This window comes from Heterodontus francisci, chromosome 25 (genome assembly GCF_036365525.1).
Source record: "Heterodontus francisci isolate sHetFra1 chromosome 25, sHetFra1.hap1, whole genome shotgun sequence".
NCBI classification, from domain to species: Eukaryota; Metazoa; Chordata; class Chondrichthyes; order Heterodontiformes; family Heterodontidae; genus Heterodontus; species Heterodontus francisci.
Window position 1 is genome coordinate 66,661,216 of NC_090395.1, and position 17,501 is coordinate 66,678,716.

Consider the following 17,501-nt stretch of genomic DNA (forward strand, 5'->3'; position numbering starts at 1 on the left):
GGAATTGCAGAGCTTGGGCAGAAGTAGATCACAAAAGCTCCAGCAGATAGCAAAAATGTGGGAAAACAGTCAAAACAGACACTTCATTCACTGGGAGAAATATTAAAAAGCCTGAAAGAGGCCAGGGGATGTGGCATGTTGAGGAATTGCTTTTCCGATATGTGTTCCATAATCTTGAACACAACGAGATGATTCAGCACTGAAAGAGTTAATGGTTGCCTTCAATTCTGTGGTTGCTGTTGACTCACACAAGAGCTTAAATTAAAACTCACATTAACTCAATCACAGATTAAATCCAGTCCAGCGGACAAAGAAATCTGTTGAAAGGAAACGAGATATGATGAAATCCAAACAGGAGGCTTTGGGAAGGGAAGGAAAGAGAGATAAACCTGCCATGAAAGCAGGAATGACGGAGCAAACTGTATGCCATTGTCCCCTTGTCACATTTCCCTTTTGTTTGATTTCTTTTGTCCAGACGCCCATTGTTCCACTTCCTTTCGTTCCCAGTTCTCTCCGTTCCCTTTCCATTACAAAATAGATTCTGTTGGTTCACTACCTTTTTGTTTGAAGCTCCTCTAACTGCCACTTTGTGTAGAACTGTTTGACTTGTAGGTTGAATTATTTGAGTTACTTTTTCTTTGCAGTGATATTGTTATCGCCAGAAATCTTTTTGCACATTCGATTTCCGCACCCCCCACACCGTTTGCTTAAAGAAAATCATGTGGTCTCTGTCATCTGTGAAGAGATGAATCCAATATTTCCTTTTGTTGAGTGCAGAATGGGCTTGTGTGTTCCCAGCAAAAATCCATTTCGCACTCTTTCTTGTGGACGGCCTCTCGCTTTTAGAAACATCGGCTCCAAAAGAATTCTGGTAATGCCTGTGGAGTTAGATAAAGAAGTGTTTTGTTGCTTTAGCTGTTGGGGTTTGTAGAGGTTTAAAGGCGAACCGCCACCTTTTTAGTGCACCATTCGAGAGACCCAGTTATTCCAAATGTGTGTGATAGACTCCTTAAATTATATAACCCCTTCCCCTTTCCTCTGTGCACGTGGGGAGACTGATACCCCACACCCCTCCTTCTCAGATTCAATCGTTTGGTTGACTTTTTACCAGGTTTCATTTCTGGTTTGAGCTTTAAGGGTTCAGTCAAAAATTAAACTAATGTTAAATCTTTTGCTTCCTCTCCCTCTCCTCATCCTGCAGAATGTCCACACGACAACCGGCTTCTCGTTGCATGGAAGTGAATGGAAACTTGATTATGGTCCATGACCAGGTGAAAGTAGAGGAGGTGGAGGAAGAGAGGAGCAGTTATGGATCTCTCAGTGCTTCATTTCCCACCAATCCTCATTCCGAAGGGCATCAGAGCAAGGCAGCACCGGGGAGAGAGAACCCTGACCTCGAAAGGTCAGGGGTCATGAAACAAACGCATGTAAGTTACAAGCGTGCATGTGTGGCTTCTAGTCAAATCTAACTCGGAACTAGAGTTGAACCCTAGTTAGGTGGACCTTTTCTTCCCCTGTGAATGGACTTTGGTAAACGCCCAAAAAACAGCTCCACTGTCAGTTGCAGTTTGGTCTGATTCCCACTAGTGGCATATCAGGTATGTGGTGGCAAGCGGCCAGGAGTCAATCGATGTTGTTTTCAAATTGAAAGTAAAAAGCAGGAGGGAAAAGGGTGTATTGATATTTACTAACTCTGACGATATCGCACAGCTCTCTAATTCACCATCAACGACTCCTAAACCAACTGGGGATGAAGTTCCTTTTATAACATAGGTAATGCATTAAAGTGGAGTTAAAGATTAGCAAGTATTTATAGCACAGAAATGGGCCATTCAGCCCAACTGGTTCATGGCGGTGTTTATGCTCCATGCGAGCCTTCTCTCCATCTAACCCCATCGACATAACCTATTCCTTTCATCTTCATGTATTTATCTAGATTGCCTTTAAATGCATTTAGAATATTCGCCTCACTGCTCCTTGTGGTGGTGAGTTCCATATTCTAACCAGTCTCTGACTAAAGAAGTTTCTCATGAATTCCCGTTGAACTGATTAGTGACTATCTTATATTTATGGCCCCTAGTTCTGGTCTTGCTCGCAAGTGGAAACATCTTCCCTATGTCTGCTTTCTAGAGAAAAGAGCCCCAGCCTGTTCAATCTTTCCTGATGGGTATAACCTCTCAGTTCTGGTATCGTTCTAGTAAATATTTTTTGCACCTTCCCCAGTGCCTCGATATTCCTTTTTATGATATGGAGGCCAGATCTATTGATAGTACTCCAAGTGTGGTCTAACAAAGGTTCAAGACAAGATCAACATAACTTCAAAAACAAAATTCTACAGATGCTGGAAATCTGAAATACAAACAGGGGTTGGTGGAAATAGGTCAGGCAGTATCTGTGGAGAGAGGAACTGGCTAAACATATCAGGTTGATGACCTTTCATTGCTCTTCACCTTCAGTGAATGTATCCTATGTTGCATAGGGTTCAGGATGCCACTATCATGACATCTCATTGCAGTGCAGACAATTCACTGGAGCCATTGTTTTATTGTAAGATGTCTCTGCTTGAAGTTCCTAATTCCTGAATGGGCTTTGCTGTTTCCTGGATGGTATGGAGATTGAGTAGCTATGTCATGAGCTGTACCTTGAGCAGGTAACCCATACCTCTTGAGATATAAAATGTTCCATTTCTCTACACCCTGGAACCTGCGATTCTCAAGATTTGTGCACTATGATGGAAGGGGTCACGACAGTGCTGTCAAGTGGCATTTGCTCAACAATAACCTGCTCAGTTTGGATTCCGCCGGGGCCACTCTACTCCTAACCTCATTACAGCCTTTGTCCAAACATGGATAAAAGAGCTGAACTCTAGAGGTGAGGTGATCGTGACTGCCCTTAATATCAAAGCAGCATTTGACAGAGTATGGCATCGAGGAGCCCTAGCAAAACTGGAGCAAAACTGGAATCGGGGGAAAACTCTCCGCTAGTTGGAGTCATACCTAGCGCAAAGAAAGATGGTTGTGGTTGTTGAAGGTCAGTCATCTGAGTCCCAGGATTTCACTGCAGAAGTTCCTCACGCTAGTGTCCTAGGCCCAACCATCTGCAACAGCTTCATCAATGACCTTCTTGCCATCATAAGGTCAGAAGTGGCGCAGTGGTTAGCACTGCAGCCTCACAGCTCCAGCGACAGTTCTGGGTACTGCCTATGTGGAGTTTGCAAGTTCTCCCTGTGACCGCGTGGGTTTCCGCCGGGTGCTCCAGTTTCCTCCCACAGCCGAAGACTTGCAGGTTGATAGGTAAATTAGCCATTGTAAATTTCCCCTAGTGTAGGTAGGTGGTAGGAGAATGGTGGGAATGTGATAGGGAATATGGGATTAATGTAGGGTTAGTATAAATGGGTGGTTGTTGGTCAGCACAGACTCGGTGGGCCAAAGGGCCTGTTTCAGTGCTGTATCTCTCAATGACTAGAAGTGGGGATGTTCGCTGATGACTGCACAATGTTCAGCACCATTCATGACTCCTCAGATACTGAAGCAGCCCATGTCCATATGCAGCAAGATCTGGACAACATCCAAGCTTAGGCTAATAAGTGGCAAGTAACATTCGCACCACACAAGTGCCAGGCAATGACCGTCTCAAACAAGAGAGAATCGAACCATCTCCCCTTGACGTTCAATGGCATTTCCATTACTGAATCCCCCAGTACCAACCTCCTTGGGGGTCACCAGAAACTGAACTGGAGTAGCCATATAAATACTGTGGCTACAAGAGCAGGTCAGAAGCTGGGAATTTTGCGGCGAGTATCTCACCTCTTGTCTCCCCAGTGCCTGTCCACCATCTGCAAGGCACAAGTCAAGAGTGTGTTGGAATACTCTCCACTTTCCTGGATGGGTGCAGCTCCAACAACACTGAAGAAGCTAGACACCATCCAGGACAAAGCAGCCCGTTTGATTGGCACGCCATCCACCACCTTCAGCATTCACTCCCTCCACCACCGACGCACAGTGGCAGCAGTGTGTACCATCTACAAGATGCACTGTAGCTGTCATCAAGGCTCCTTCGACAGCAGCTTCCAAACCCATGACCTCTAGCACCTCGAAGGGCAAGAGCAGCAGATGCTTGGGAATACCACCACCTGCAAGTTCTCCTCTAAGCCACACACCATCTTGACTTGGAATTATATGGCCGTTCCTTCACTATCGCTGGGTCAAAATCCTGGAACTCCCTTCCTAACGGCACTGCTGATGTACCTAAACCTCAAGGACTGCAGCGGTTCAAGAAGCAGCTCACCACCACTTTCTCAAGGGCAATTAAGGATGGACAATATATGCTGGTCTAGCCAGCGATGTCCACATTCCTTGAACGAATAAAAAAAAAATACTGTTTCCTGGAAACCTTACATTCATATGCATTATGTTTTATTTTAAATGCATTCTTGGAATGTGAGAGTCGCTGTCAAGGCCTGCATTTATTGCCCATCCCTAATTTCCCTTGAACTGAGTGGCTTGCTGGGCCATTTCAGAGGGCAGTTAAGAGTCAACCACATTGCTGTGGGTCTGGAGTCACATGTAGGCCAGACCAGGTAAGGACGGCAGATTTCCTTCCCGAAAGACATTAGTGAACCAGATATATTTTTACAACAATCCAGTAGTTTCATGGTCATTAATAATGAGAGTAGCATTTGATTCCAGATTTATTAATTAATTGAATTTAAATTCCACCAGCTGCTGTGGTGAGATTTGAACTCTCATCACTAAAGCATTAGTCCAGGCCTCTGGACTACTAGTACAATAGCATTACAGCTCTGCTACCATCTGGTAGCAGATCATTTGGATGGACATGAAACAAAATCCTTTTCTGTTGGTGAACGGTATAAGATGTTGCACAGGTCCTTGGAAGCTCCCCAGATACAATTGAAGGTGTTTGTACCCAGTGACTATCACAGCATAGTCAGAAAACTTGTCATCCTCTCACTGCTGCATAGAGTACTGATTCTAATGCAATCAATAGTATGTTGAAACAGGGGACGTGTGACCTAGTTAATGCAGCAATGAACTGCAAACTGATCCTCGAGAGACGTCCTTCCATTGCACAACAGCCTGTGACATAAAATCTGAATGCCATCGTTCCTGTCACCATTACTGATGGTGCAGTATTGAAATTGCTCTTTTGTAGGGCAGTTCAATCAATTTCTGGTCGAGGTCTGGAGAACCATATCAAGGCTATAGGTATAACTATTAGGCAGTGATAATGGACCATGCTGGCCCTTCACCTATGGCCTTGGATCTCCATCTCCATCATAAGGAAGACTTGCACCTGTACTGTTGCATGGACTGTGCCCATTGAGTCACACTTCACAACATCTTTTTCTGTTCTATAATGGACCTTTGTCACATTTTTCACTGCTTTCACACTTCTGTGGTATCAGTAATGTGATGTGAGTTGGCAAATCAACCATGAGGAAATTTGCATGTTCACCTTTCAATTAGTGCTTAATAAACTCAAAAGAATTTAATGTGTTTGTGCATGAATTGCCTCAGGGATTTAGGAAAAATCATATTGGTGCCCATCAGTGTTCATGCACCAATTACTGCATATTGAGAACATTGGTTCTGCAGAGTCACAACTCCTCATAATTTTGAACACCCCCCCACATTAAATCTCTCCCTAGCCTCCTTTACTCGGAGAACAATCTCCGCTTCTTTAGTCTCTCCACATAACTGAATTCTCTCATTCCTCGTACGATTCCAGTATATCTCCTCTGTGCCCTCACCAAAGCCCTGACGTCCTTTCGAAAGTGTAAGACAACACTTGGCGTGCACCTTTCTCCAACCAGCTGCCACGCGAAACAGTCTGACTGTTAAACAGATAACGTTTTATCTCATTTCTCCAGGGCACTGCAGATTAATGGCCTGGCGTTTTTTTCACCCCACATGTTACATTTAAAGAAAAACTGAAATCGTTTTCAAATTGAATAGTTTCTTTCCCATATTTTCATTTGGTGATTTTATAATTAATTTTGATGAAAACTTGAAATTTTTGGCACGGTGAGTATTTTATAAGTAACTTTAATTTCAATCGGTTTCGTTACAGAATGAGGCTAACACTCCAGATTTTTGTTTTGGAAAGAAAAATCGAACATTCTTGTTGCTTAATGCATGTACAAAAAAAATTGTTTTTTTTTTCCTCAACTGTTTTCTTTTTCTCACCCAACCTCATGGTGTTTTTAACTTTTTCCTCTCTTTTTTTTCATTTTTTTCCCTTCTTACTGCTATTGCCTTCTTTCATCCCACCTCAGTATATTAGCCCTCAGTAAAAATGGGCATCTCAGCCTACAGGCCATAGCCCGGATGCAGCGTAGAAGAGCATTCCCAAAAGTAAGTGAGCAAGGTGTTGTCTCCTTGTGTTTTCTACCTGTAGTTTTAGCTGATCCTTACATTAGCTTGTTGCCTAGTAAATTGGAAATCTCCAGAATGTATCGGGCATTGACTTAAAAGGGGAAGGAATGTCCACATGGAGGAAGGACAATCTGGAGGCACTCCTGGCTGTTCAAAGTATTTCTTAATAGTCTTTTCAAAAAATTTAAAATACATTTATTAAAATGACAAATTTTGCATCCCAACAGAGACCTAGAATTTAGCATCTCCTTGACTCTATTTCACTCCTTGAGACCACTGTCGCCAAGTCCTGTTGTGTTTCCATCCATTGGCTTTGGAGCAGCCTAGGAGCTGATGCAGAGCTACCTGAGTCTGGAGAAACATGCGCTGCAGGCACATATACGTCTTTATATAAAAGCGAAATACTGCGGATGCTGGAAATCTGAAATGTTAACAGAAAATGGAAGGGCAGGCAGCAACTGTGGCGAGAGAAGCTGAGTTAATGGCCCAGATTTTGCAGTGGTACTGGCGGTGAAGCTGTGAACATTTGCCGTCATTGTTCCACTGAAACTCACTGCAACTTCAGGAGACCGCACACGTGCAGTTTAACCCAGAAATCCAGGAATCGCTGTCAGTGATTCTACGTTCCTCTAAAGGGTGCACTGTTGGGGGTCCCCATTGACTGCAATCCCAATGCAATCAGTGAATTGATGAAAACGCCCACTTTTATGTTTTGTTCCACTGCAAAAATACTTGTAAATGAGTAGCAGGGTTCTTAATGGCGTACTAACTTCATAATTACTGCTTAATATCCTTACTGTTGCTGGAACAAATTATATTTGTGGTATAACAAATTTCTCCTTTATGGTAATTTCCATATTTTAAAGTTTTTTTAAAGTTTATTTGTCCTCATCTTAGCTTCTATCTAAATCTAATCATCATTTATTTTGTCATCTGAAAATTTAAATTCAAAATGAAGGGATTCAGTGCTTTAAACTTCCTGCTTTGCTGTCTGTGAGAATACTTCAGTGTGATTAGTTGCTTAACCTACTTGCTGACATTACTCCTGCTGCACCCTGGAGATCTCCTTGTGTTAGCATCAGAATTAAGCTGGCATCGGGCACAAGGAAGTGCGTGCCACTGAGATCGGAAGATCTTTGTGGGCAGCTTTCTTTGAGGTCAGTGGCGAGTGCCGTGCTTCACCAATGACCGCAAAATCTAGCCCAATGTTTCAGGTCGATGATCTTTCATCAGAAGTGGAAAACGTTAGAGAGGTAACATGTTAATTAGGTATTGAGGCAGGGAAAGGAGGGGAGGGTTGAAAAGAACAAACAGAAAGGTCTGTGGTAGGAGTTTTCTGTATCACAACAGTGACTACACTTCAAAGGTACTTCTTTGGCTGTAAAGCACTTTGGGATGTCCTGAGATCATGGAGGGAGTTGTAGAAAAGCAAGTTTGTTTTCCTTTTCATGGTGGGAGGCAGGAGAGATTAAATGACAAATGGGATGATGGTGCAAGGCAAAAGGGGGATGGTCATGATCAGTGACAATTGGGGGGGAAAAAATCACGCCTGCCTTCCGTCCTATCAGAGGCCTCCCTTTTTTCCTTTTCCCCCTCCTCCCTTCGCTTGCCTCTGTACTTGCTTGGTCATTGACCTGAAGCGTTAAGTCTCTTTCTCTATCCACGGATGTTCCTTGACCTGCTGAGTATTCCAGCATTTTCTGATTATTCTTGTGCTTGTATGTCGGATTGCTCATCTCCTTTCCTTTAATTAGTCTCTTTGAAGTACAAAGTGTATGCAGACTACTACAGCAGAGAATGATTTAAAGATCAACTGCAGTCCAATAGAACTGTACAAAATAATATAACTCCTTTTGTGCAGTGTTATTTCAGTGTGGGGATGGTTGGAGATGAGGAATCCTCAGTACTTCAGTGAGAAATTTTAAACTGCCTTTAACGTTTTGCAGAGCCTCGTTAGACTATGAATTAACAACTTCACTTTAACGCTTTTTTTCCCCCACTTGTCACTTGTCACATGATTCTTAAACCTTACATGTTGTGCAACATGGAAAATTAAGCTTTAAACCACTTCACAGTGCTGTAATGTGTGATGTGTCTAGGGAATAGTGCATTTTACTTTTAAAGGACGAGATAAGTGGATAACCAGATACCGTCAGTAGGCACTTCCGCCCTTCCTCTTAGAACATGGCTACCCGACCCGGGCCCGACGGGACCCGACGACAAGTGTCGAGCTCGGGTCGGGTCGCTTTTTCGAGTCTGGCATTCGGGCTCGGGCCGGGTCGGGCTGGTTTGGACACAGCGACAGCTATAACGTCAAGGCGGGAAACACTCCACACTAGTCTGCAGTGAGCGATTCCATTCCAAGGTAGAGCACAACCTCTTCAATAAAGTTGATTATATTCCGGTGGTCAGGTCAGATTGGGTGCGGGAAAAAGTGAAAGGACTCTGGCCGGGTCGGGCTCGGGCCAGATGTGATTCTGTTGGGCTTGGGTCAGTTTTCATTTGCAGACCCGAGCCGGCCTTTACTTGTTCTCCCTTTTCCCCATCCCTTTCTCCTCCCAACTGTTAAACCGCTGGGTAATTGTAAAAGAAATGTCTTGCCTTCTCTGTTATATTCCTGGTTCTAGTGAATTCATATTTTCAGGAGGAAGATGCCATTTCTGGGGAACTATCTAACTGGCTTCTATTAACCCTGACATGAGACTGGTCTAATATAAAAGCACAATACTGCAAATGCTGGAAACCTGAAATATACTCAGCAGGTCTGGCAGCGTCTGTGGAGAGAGAAACAGAGTTAACATTCCAGTTCGATGATCTTTTAGAAGAACTGGCAAAAGTTAGAAATGTAACAGGTTTTGATTAAGTGAAAGGGAGGAGGGGAGGAAGAAGAATAAAAGGAAGGTCTGTGATGGAGTAGAGGGCAGGAGAGATTAAATGACAGAGTCATGGAACAAAAGGGAGTGTTAATAGTTGTAGTAAAAGACAAAGTATTTGGACAGAGAGTGTTAATGGCAGAAAAATGAACAGCTCTGTCTGAAAGCAAAAACTTGAAAAACAAGTTTAAGACAGGCACATAGTTTAGAAAAAAAACACACAATCAAAATGGGAGTCATGGCCTGATATTGTCAAAGTCATGGAGTTTTACAGCACAGAAACAGGCCCTTCGGCCCAACACGCCTGCACCGACCATCAGGCACCCGTCCTAACTAATCGCTTTTCCCCGCACTTGGCCCATAGCCTTGTATGTTATGGTGTTTCAAGTGCTCACCTAAATACTTCTTGAATGTCGTGAGTGTTCCTGCCTCTACCACCCTTTCAGGCAGTGTGTTCCAAATTCCAACCACCGTCTGGGTGAAAAAATTCTTCCTCAAATCCCCTCTAAACCTGCTTCCCCTTACCTTAAATCTATGCCCCCTAGTTATAGACCCCACCGCTAAGGAAAAAAGTTTCTTCCTATCTATCCTATCAATGCCCCTCATAATTTTGTGTTCCTCAATCAGGTCCCCCCGAGCCTTCTCTGCTCCAAGGAAACAACCCCAGCCTATACAGTCTCTCTTCATAGCTGAAATGCTCCAGCCCAGGCAACATCCTGGTGAATCTCGTCTGCACCCTCTCCATTGCAATCACATCCTTCCATAGTGTGGTGACCAGAACTATACACAGTACTCCAGCTGTGGCCTAACTAGCGTTTTATACAGCTCCATCATAACCACCCTGCTCTTATATTCTATGCCTTGGCTAATAACGGCAAGTATCCCGTGTGCCTTCCTAACCACCTTATCTACCTGTCCTGCTGCCTTCAGTGATCTATGGACAAGAACCCCAAGGTCCCTCTGACCCTCTGTACTCCCTAGGGTCCTACCATCCATTGTATATTCCATTGCCTTGTTAGACCTCCCAAAGTGCATCACCTCACTCTTGTCAGGATTAAACTCCATTTGCCACTGCTCCGCCCATCTTACCAGCCCATCTATATCGTCCTGCAATCTAAGGCTTTCCTCCTCACTATTAACGACGCCACCAATTTTTATGTCATCTGTGAACTTACTGATCATACCTTCTATATTTACGTCCAAATCATTAATGTACACTACAAACAGTAAGGGTCCTAGCACCGATCCCTGCGGTACCCCATTGCATTAACATCCCTCGACCATTACCCTCTGCCTCCTGCCACTAAGCCAATTTTGAATCCAATTTGCCAAATTACCCTGGATCCCATGGGCTGTTAACTTCTTGACCAATCTCCCATGCGGGACCTTATCAAAAGCCTTACTGAAGTCATGTAGACTACATCAACTGTTTTACCCTCAACTACACATCTAGTCACCACTTCGAAAAATTCAATCAAGTTTGTTAGACACGATCTCCCCCTGACAAAGCCATGCTGACTATCTCAGATTAATCCCTACCTCTCCAAGTGGAGATTAATCCTGTCTCTCAGAATTTGTTCCAATAATTTCCCTACCACTGATGTTAGACTCACCGACTTGTAATTACCTGGTTCATCCCTGCTACCCTTCTTGAATAATGGTACCACATTCGCTGTCCTCCAATCCTCTGGTACCTCTCCTCTGGACAGAGAGGATTTGAAAATTTGTGTCAGAGCCCCCGCTATCTCCTCCCTTGCCTCACACAGCAGCCTGGGATACATCTCATCTGGGGCTGGGGATTTATCCACTTTTAACCCCGCTAATACAGCTAATACTTCCTCCCTTTCAATGCTAATTTGATCAAGTATATCACAATCCCCCTCCCTGATCACTACACCTACATCGTCCCTCTCCATAATGAACACAGATGAAAAGTAATCATTCAAAACCTCACCTATGTCCTCCGGCTCCACACACAGATTGCCTCTTTGATCCCTAATGGGCCCTACTTTTTCCCTGGTTATCCTCTTGCCCCTAACATACTTATAAAACACCTTGGGTGTTTCCTTTATCTTGTCTGCCAGTGATTTTTCATGCCCCCTCTTTGCTCTCCTAATTACCTTTTTAAGTACCCTCCTACAATTTCTATACTCCTCTAGGGCCTCCGCTGTTTTCAGCATGCTGTTGTTTTGAACTCAATGTTGAGTTCAATGTGAGCAGCAAATACTAAATTGAAAGAAGTACAAGTAAATCGCTGCTTCACATGGGAAGAGTGTTGGGGGCCTTGGATGGTGAGGAGAGACGAGGTAAAAGGGCAAGTGTTACACCTCCGGCAATTGCATGCGAAGGTGCTGTGGGAAGGGGACGAGGTGTTGGGAGTGATGGAGGAGTGGACCAGGGTGTCGTGGAGGCAGTGGTCCCTTTGGAATTATGACCAGGAAGGAGAGAAGATGTGTTTGGTGGTGGCATCATGCTGGAGGTGGCGGAGGATGATTCTTTGGATTTGGAGGCTGGTGGGGTGGAAAGTCAGGACAAGGGGAACGCTATCGCACTTCTGGGAGGGAGGGGAAGGCGTGAGAACAGAAGTGCGGGAAATGGGTCCGACACAGTCAGGGGCCCTCTGAGGCACAGTTGGCGGGGGGCGGGGTGGGATTCCTCAGTTGAGTTAAAAGGAAGACATATCAGAAATGCTGTTGTGGAAGGTTGTATCATCAGGACAGATGTGACGGAGACAGAAAAACTGAGAATGGAATGGAATCCTTACAAGAGGCTGGGTGTGAGGAAGTGTAGGCGAGATAGCTGTGGGAATCGGTGGGCTTATAATGAATATTAGTAGAGAGCCTATCCCCGGAAGCGGAATGAGAAAAACCGAGGAATAGAAGTGAAGTGTAGGAGATGGACCATGTGAAGGTAAGAAAAAGGAGGAAGTTGGAAGCAAAGTTGAAGTTTTCCAGTTCTGGGGAAGAGCAGGAAACGGCACCGATGCAGTGCAGCAGAAGTAGATTTGGGGGAGGGGGCCCTGAGTAGGACTGGAACAAGGAATGTTCAACATACCCCACAAAGATAAGCATTATGACAGAAGCTGGGTAGAAAATACTATTGAGAACCAGGCTGAATATGGAAGGTCCAGAGGGGAAGTGAAAAAGCAAATAAAAGAAGCAAAGAGAGAGCATGAAAAGAGACTGGCAGCTAGCATTAAAGGAAATTCAAAGTTTCTGTAGGCATATAAATAGTACAAGGGTGGTAAAAGGAGGAGTAGGAATGATTAGGGACCAGAAAGGGGATTTACACATGGAGGCAGAGGGCATAGCTGAGGTATTAAATGAATACTTTGCATCTGTCTTTACTAAGGATGAAGATGCAACCCTGGCAATGTTGAAAGAGGAGATAATTCAGACACTAGAGGGGTTTAACATTGATAAAGAGGAAGTATTAATTACGCTGTCTGTACTTAAAGTGGATAAAGCATCAGGACCAGATGAGATGCATCCAAGGATACTGAGGGAAGTGAAGGTGGAAATCGCAAAGGGACTGGCCATAATTTTTCAGTCTTCCTTAGACTCCGGGGTGGTGCCAGAGGATTGTAGAATTGCAAACATTGCACCCTTGTACAGAAAAGGGTATAAAGATAAGCCCAGCAACTACAGGCCAGTCAGTTTAACTTTGGTGGTGGGAAAACTTCTAGGAAAAATAATTTCACATGGACAAATGCGAGTTAATTAAGGAAAACCAGCATGGATTTATTAAGGGAAAATCATGTTTAACTAACTTGCTGGAATTTTTTGAGGAGGTAACAGAGAGGGTTGATGAGGGCAATGCTGTTGATGTGGTGTACATGGACTCTCAAAAGGTGTTTGATACAGTGCCACACAACAGACTTGTAGCTCATGGAATAAAAGGGATCATAGCATCATGGATACAAAATTGGCTGAGTGACAGGAAACAAAGAGTAGTGGTTAATGGTTGTTTTTTGGGCTGGAGGAAGGTTTGTCGTGGAGTTCCCCAGAGATCAGTTTTGGGACCCTTGCATTTCCTGACATATATTAATGACCTGGACCTCGGTGTACAGGGCACAATTTCAAAGTTTGCGGATGATATGAAACTTGGAAACATTGTGAACTGTGAGGATAGTGCAGAACTTCAAAAGGACATGGACAAGTTGGTGGAATGGGCAGACAGGTGGCAGATGAAGTTCAATTCAGAGAAATGTGAAGTGATTCATTTTGGTAGGAAGAACATGGAGAGACAATATAAAACATAAGAACTAGGAGCAGGAGTAGGCAGTTCAGCCCCTCCAGCCTGCCCCGCCATTCAATACAATCATGGCTGATCTCATCTTGGCCTTCAACTCCACTTTCCTGCCCGTTCTCCATAACCCTTCAACCCATTACTAATTAAAAATCTGTCTATCTCCTCCTTAAATTTACTCAATGTCGCGGCATCCACTGCACTCTGGGGTAGTGAATTCCATAGACTAGGAGAATGGTGGGGATGTGGTAGGGGATATGGGATTAATGTAGGATTAGTATAAATGTGTGGTCGTTGGTCGGCACAGACTCGGTGGGCCAAAGGGCCTGTTTCAGTGCTGTATCTCTCTATGACTCACGACCCTTTGAGAGAAGTAATTTATCCTCATCTCTGTTTTAAATCTGCTACCCCTTGTCCTAAAACTATGAATAAAGGGTACAATTCCAAAGAGAGTGCAGGAACAGAGGGACCTAGATGTATATGTGCATGAGTCGTTGAAGGTGGCAGGATAGGTTGAGAGAGCAGTTAATAATGCATACAGTATCCTGGGCTTTATTAATAGGGGCATAGAGTACAGAGACTACATAGGGGCAAAGGAAGTTATATTGATCTTGTATAAGACACTAGTTCGGCCTCAGCTGGAGTATTGCGTCCAGTTCTGGGCACCGCACTTGAAGAAAGACGCGAGGGCATTGGAGAAAGTACAGAAATAATTCACGAGAATGGTTCCAGGGATGAGGAATTTCAGTTATGAAGATAGATTGGAGAAGTTGGGACTTTTTCCTTGAAGAAGAGAAGGCTGAGAAGTGATTTGATAGAGGTATTCAAAATCATGAGGGGTCTGGACAGAGTAGATGGAGAGAAACTGTTCCCACTCGTGAAAGGATCGAGAACGAGAGGGCACAGATTTAAAGTATTCGGTAAAAGCGGAAAAACTTCTTCACGCAGCGAGTGGTTAAGGTCTGGAATGTACAGCCTGAGAGTGTGTTGGATGCAGGTTCAATTGAAGGATTCAAAAGGGAATTAGACTGTTCTATGAAAAGGAAAAATGTGCAAGGTTTTGGGGAGAAGGCAGGGGAATGGAACTGTGGGAATTGCTCTTTCAGAGAGCTGGTGCCGACACGATGGACCGAATGGCCTCCTTCTGCACTGTAACGATTCTGTGATAATTAGGATCCATGCTGATACCCATAACAACACCTTTTATTTGGAGGCAGTGAATGGAGTTGAAGGAGAACTTTTTTTTTTATTCATTCATGGGATGTGGGCATAGCTGGGCCAGGCCAGCATTTATTGCCCATCCCTAATTGTCCTTGAGAAGATGGTGGTGAGCTGCTTTCTTAACTGCTGCAGTCCATGTTGGGAAGAGAGTTCCAGTATTTTGACCCAGCTACAGTGAAGGAACAGCAGTTCCAAGTCAGGATGGTATGTGGCTTGGAGGGGAACTTGGAGGTGGTGCTGTTCCCATGCATCTGATTCCCTTGTCCTTCTAGGTGGTAGAGGTCGCGGGTTTGGAAGGTGCTGTCTGAGGAGCCTTGGTGAGTTGCTGCAGTGCATCTTGTAGATGGTACACACTGCCGCCACTATGCATGGGTGGTGGAGGGAGTGAATGTTGAAGGTGGTGGATGGGGTGCCAATCAAGCGGGCTGCTTTGTCCTGGATGGTGTTGAGCTTCTTGAGTGTTGTTGGAGCTGCACTAATCCAGGCAAGTGGAGAGTATTCCATCACACTTCTTGTGCCTTGTAGATGATTGTTAAGGAACGCAAGCTCCAACAACTCCTGTGTATCAATGCTTCTACAGATCTTTCTTCCCCTTCACTTCCCTCTGACCCTTATCCCTTCTAATCTCAACCCTTGCTGTATATTCACAATACTCTCTGACCTTCCCCTCTCTGATACTGAACAGTCTGTTCTCAGCAAAGGACTTGGCTTTATCCCCCTCCTCCCCAACCTCAATGAATTTTGCACTCAGCATGACATTGATCTTTTCTTCTGTCACCTCAGGGCTCACTTCTTTGGGCAGAAGTCCTTCCCCCGACCAGCGGATCCGTTCATCCGCCTCCAGTATTCTCCCTCCACCTGGACCCCTCCCTCTGTCCTCACTTTCCACCCGACCAGCCTCCACATCCAAAGGATTGTTCTCTGCCATGCAATTGCAGGAGGTATAATACCTGCCCTTTTACCTCCACTCTCCTCACCATCCCATGGCCCCAAATACTCCTTCCACGTGAAGCAGCGATTTGCTTGTACTTCTTTCAGTTTAGTATACTGTATTCGCTGCTCGCAATGCAGTCTCCTCTACATTGCAGAGACCAAACACAGATTGGGTGACTGCTTTGCGGAACACACCTCTGCTCAGTCCACAAGCATGACTTCGAGCTTCCGGTTGCTTGCCATTTTAATTTACTACCCTGATCTCACGACTGCTTTTCTGTCCTTGGCCTGCTGCAGAGTTCCAGTGAAACTCAATGCAAGCTCGAGGACCAGCGTCTCATCTTCCGATTAGGCACTCTACAGCCTTCTGGCATCAACATTGAGTTCATCAATTTCAGACCATGACCTTCATTTTGAATTGTGTGTTTTTTTTAACCACGTGCCTGTCTTAAACTTGTTTTTCCTGTTTTTGCTTTCAGACAGCTGTTCATAATTCTGTCATTCGCACTCTCTCTTGGCAAATGCTTTTAATGCAACTATTACCACTCCCTTTGCCTTTTGTTCCTTGACATCTTTGTCATTTAATCTTTCCTGCCCTCCGCCTTATCACACACCTTCCCTTTTTGTTCTTCTTCCCCCCCCCCCCCTCCCCCTTCACCCTCCCTTTCATTTGCTCAAAACCTATTACATTTCTAACCGTTGCTAGTTCTGAAGAAGGGTCACAGACCTGAAACATTAACTCTGTTTCTCTCTCCACAGATGCTGCCAGACCTACTGAGTATTTCCAGCACTTTGTGTTTTTATTCTGAAACTGGTCTATTGGAAGCCACTTGAATTTGTGTCCTTTTTAGTTTGAGTTTAATGTCATTTGTGTGGGAAAACGCTATTTAGGCTACAAAGTCATGGTGCTTGTTTTTGGGGAGGAAGAGTACTTCAAATTGAAAATATTTCCACTCCCAACGGTTACCTACTAAGCTGTTTACTGTGATGCATGTTTGTGATTGGGACCAAGTATTGTATTTGTATTGTGTAAGCATTGTGTCTTAACCAGTGGCAACTAACTGAGCTTTTCCATTTACAACCTAGGCTTCATCTTCACCAAGAGGCGAGGGGCAGCAGGAGCACAGTAAATTCACCATTACGTTAAACAACTTAGAAAGAATGGATTTCAGTAAAAATTTAACTGAGGGTGAGTACAACTGCAACCAGAGACCAAGAAAGTGATGGAAAAGCTTGGAGGCTAATCTGGAATTCACATCCGTGATTAAAATAGTTACATTGGGCTTCAGATGACATTCGGTGTTGCAGAAAAGATCATCTCTCTCTTTTCCCCCCCCCAGTGTTGTGTGCGCTACTGCTTGGTCAAGAGAGCAGGGCTTGCATCTGACACTGGGACCTCTGCCAGTGCTGCACTTTAAGTGCTTTGTTGAGGAATCACGTTTGTGACCATCCTGGTACACCACTGTGCCAATATCAAACTGGGTCTAGTGAATCTGCTGGACAGATGTTGAAAGGAGAGGTTGGAAAAGTTAGGAATGTTCCCCTTGGAATAGGAAAGATTAAGAGGTGACCTAATAGATCACAGAATCACAGAGTCGCTACAGTGCAAAAGGAGGCCGTTCGGCCCATCGTGTCCACACTGGCTCTCTGAAACAGCAATTCCCTCAGTTCCATTCCCCTGCCTTCTCCCCATAACTCTGCACATTCTTCCTTTTCATGTAACTGTCTAATTCTCTTTTGAATGCTTCAATTGAACCTGCCTCCACCACGTTCTCTGGCAGCGCATTCCAGACCTTAACCACTCGCTGCGTGAAGAAGTTTTTCCTCATGT

The 17,501-nt window shown here is 44.5% G+C and overlaps 1 protein-coding gene across 6 annotated transcripts in view; it reads left to right on the top strand.

Annotated features, from left to right (window-relative positions):
• The window catches only part of LOC137383959 (transcription factor SOX-13-like), a 224,584-nt gene that overhangs the window by 149,991 nt on the left and 57,092 nt on the right, over positions 1-17,501 (top strand). For all 6 annotated transcript variants that reach the window (XM_068057411.1, XM_068057407.1, XM_068057408.1 and 3 more), the window contains 2 exons: positions 1,202-1,427; positions 16,757-16,859. In XM_068057411.1, coding sequence (XP_067913512.1) covers positions 1,203-1,427; positions 16,757-16,859 — 328 coding nt within the window. In that variant the 5' untranslated portion in view covers position 1,202. The remainder of the gene's footprint in view (positions 1-1,201; positions 1,428-16,756; positions 16,860-17,501) is intronic.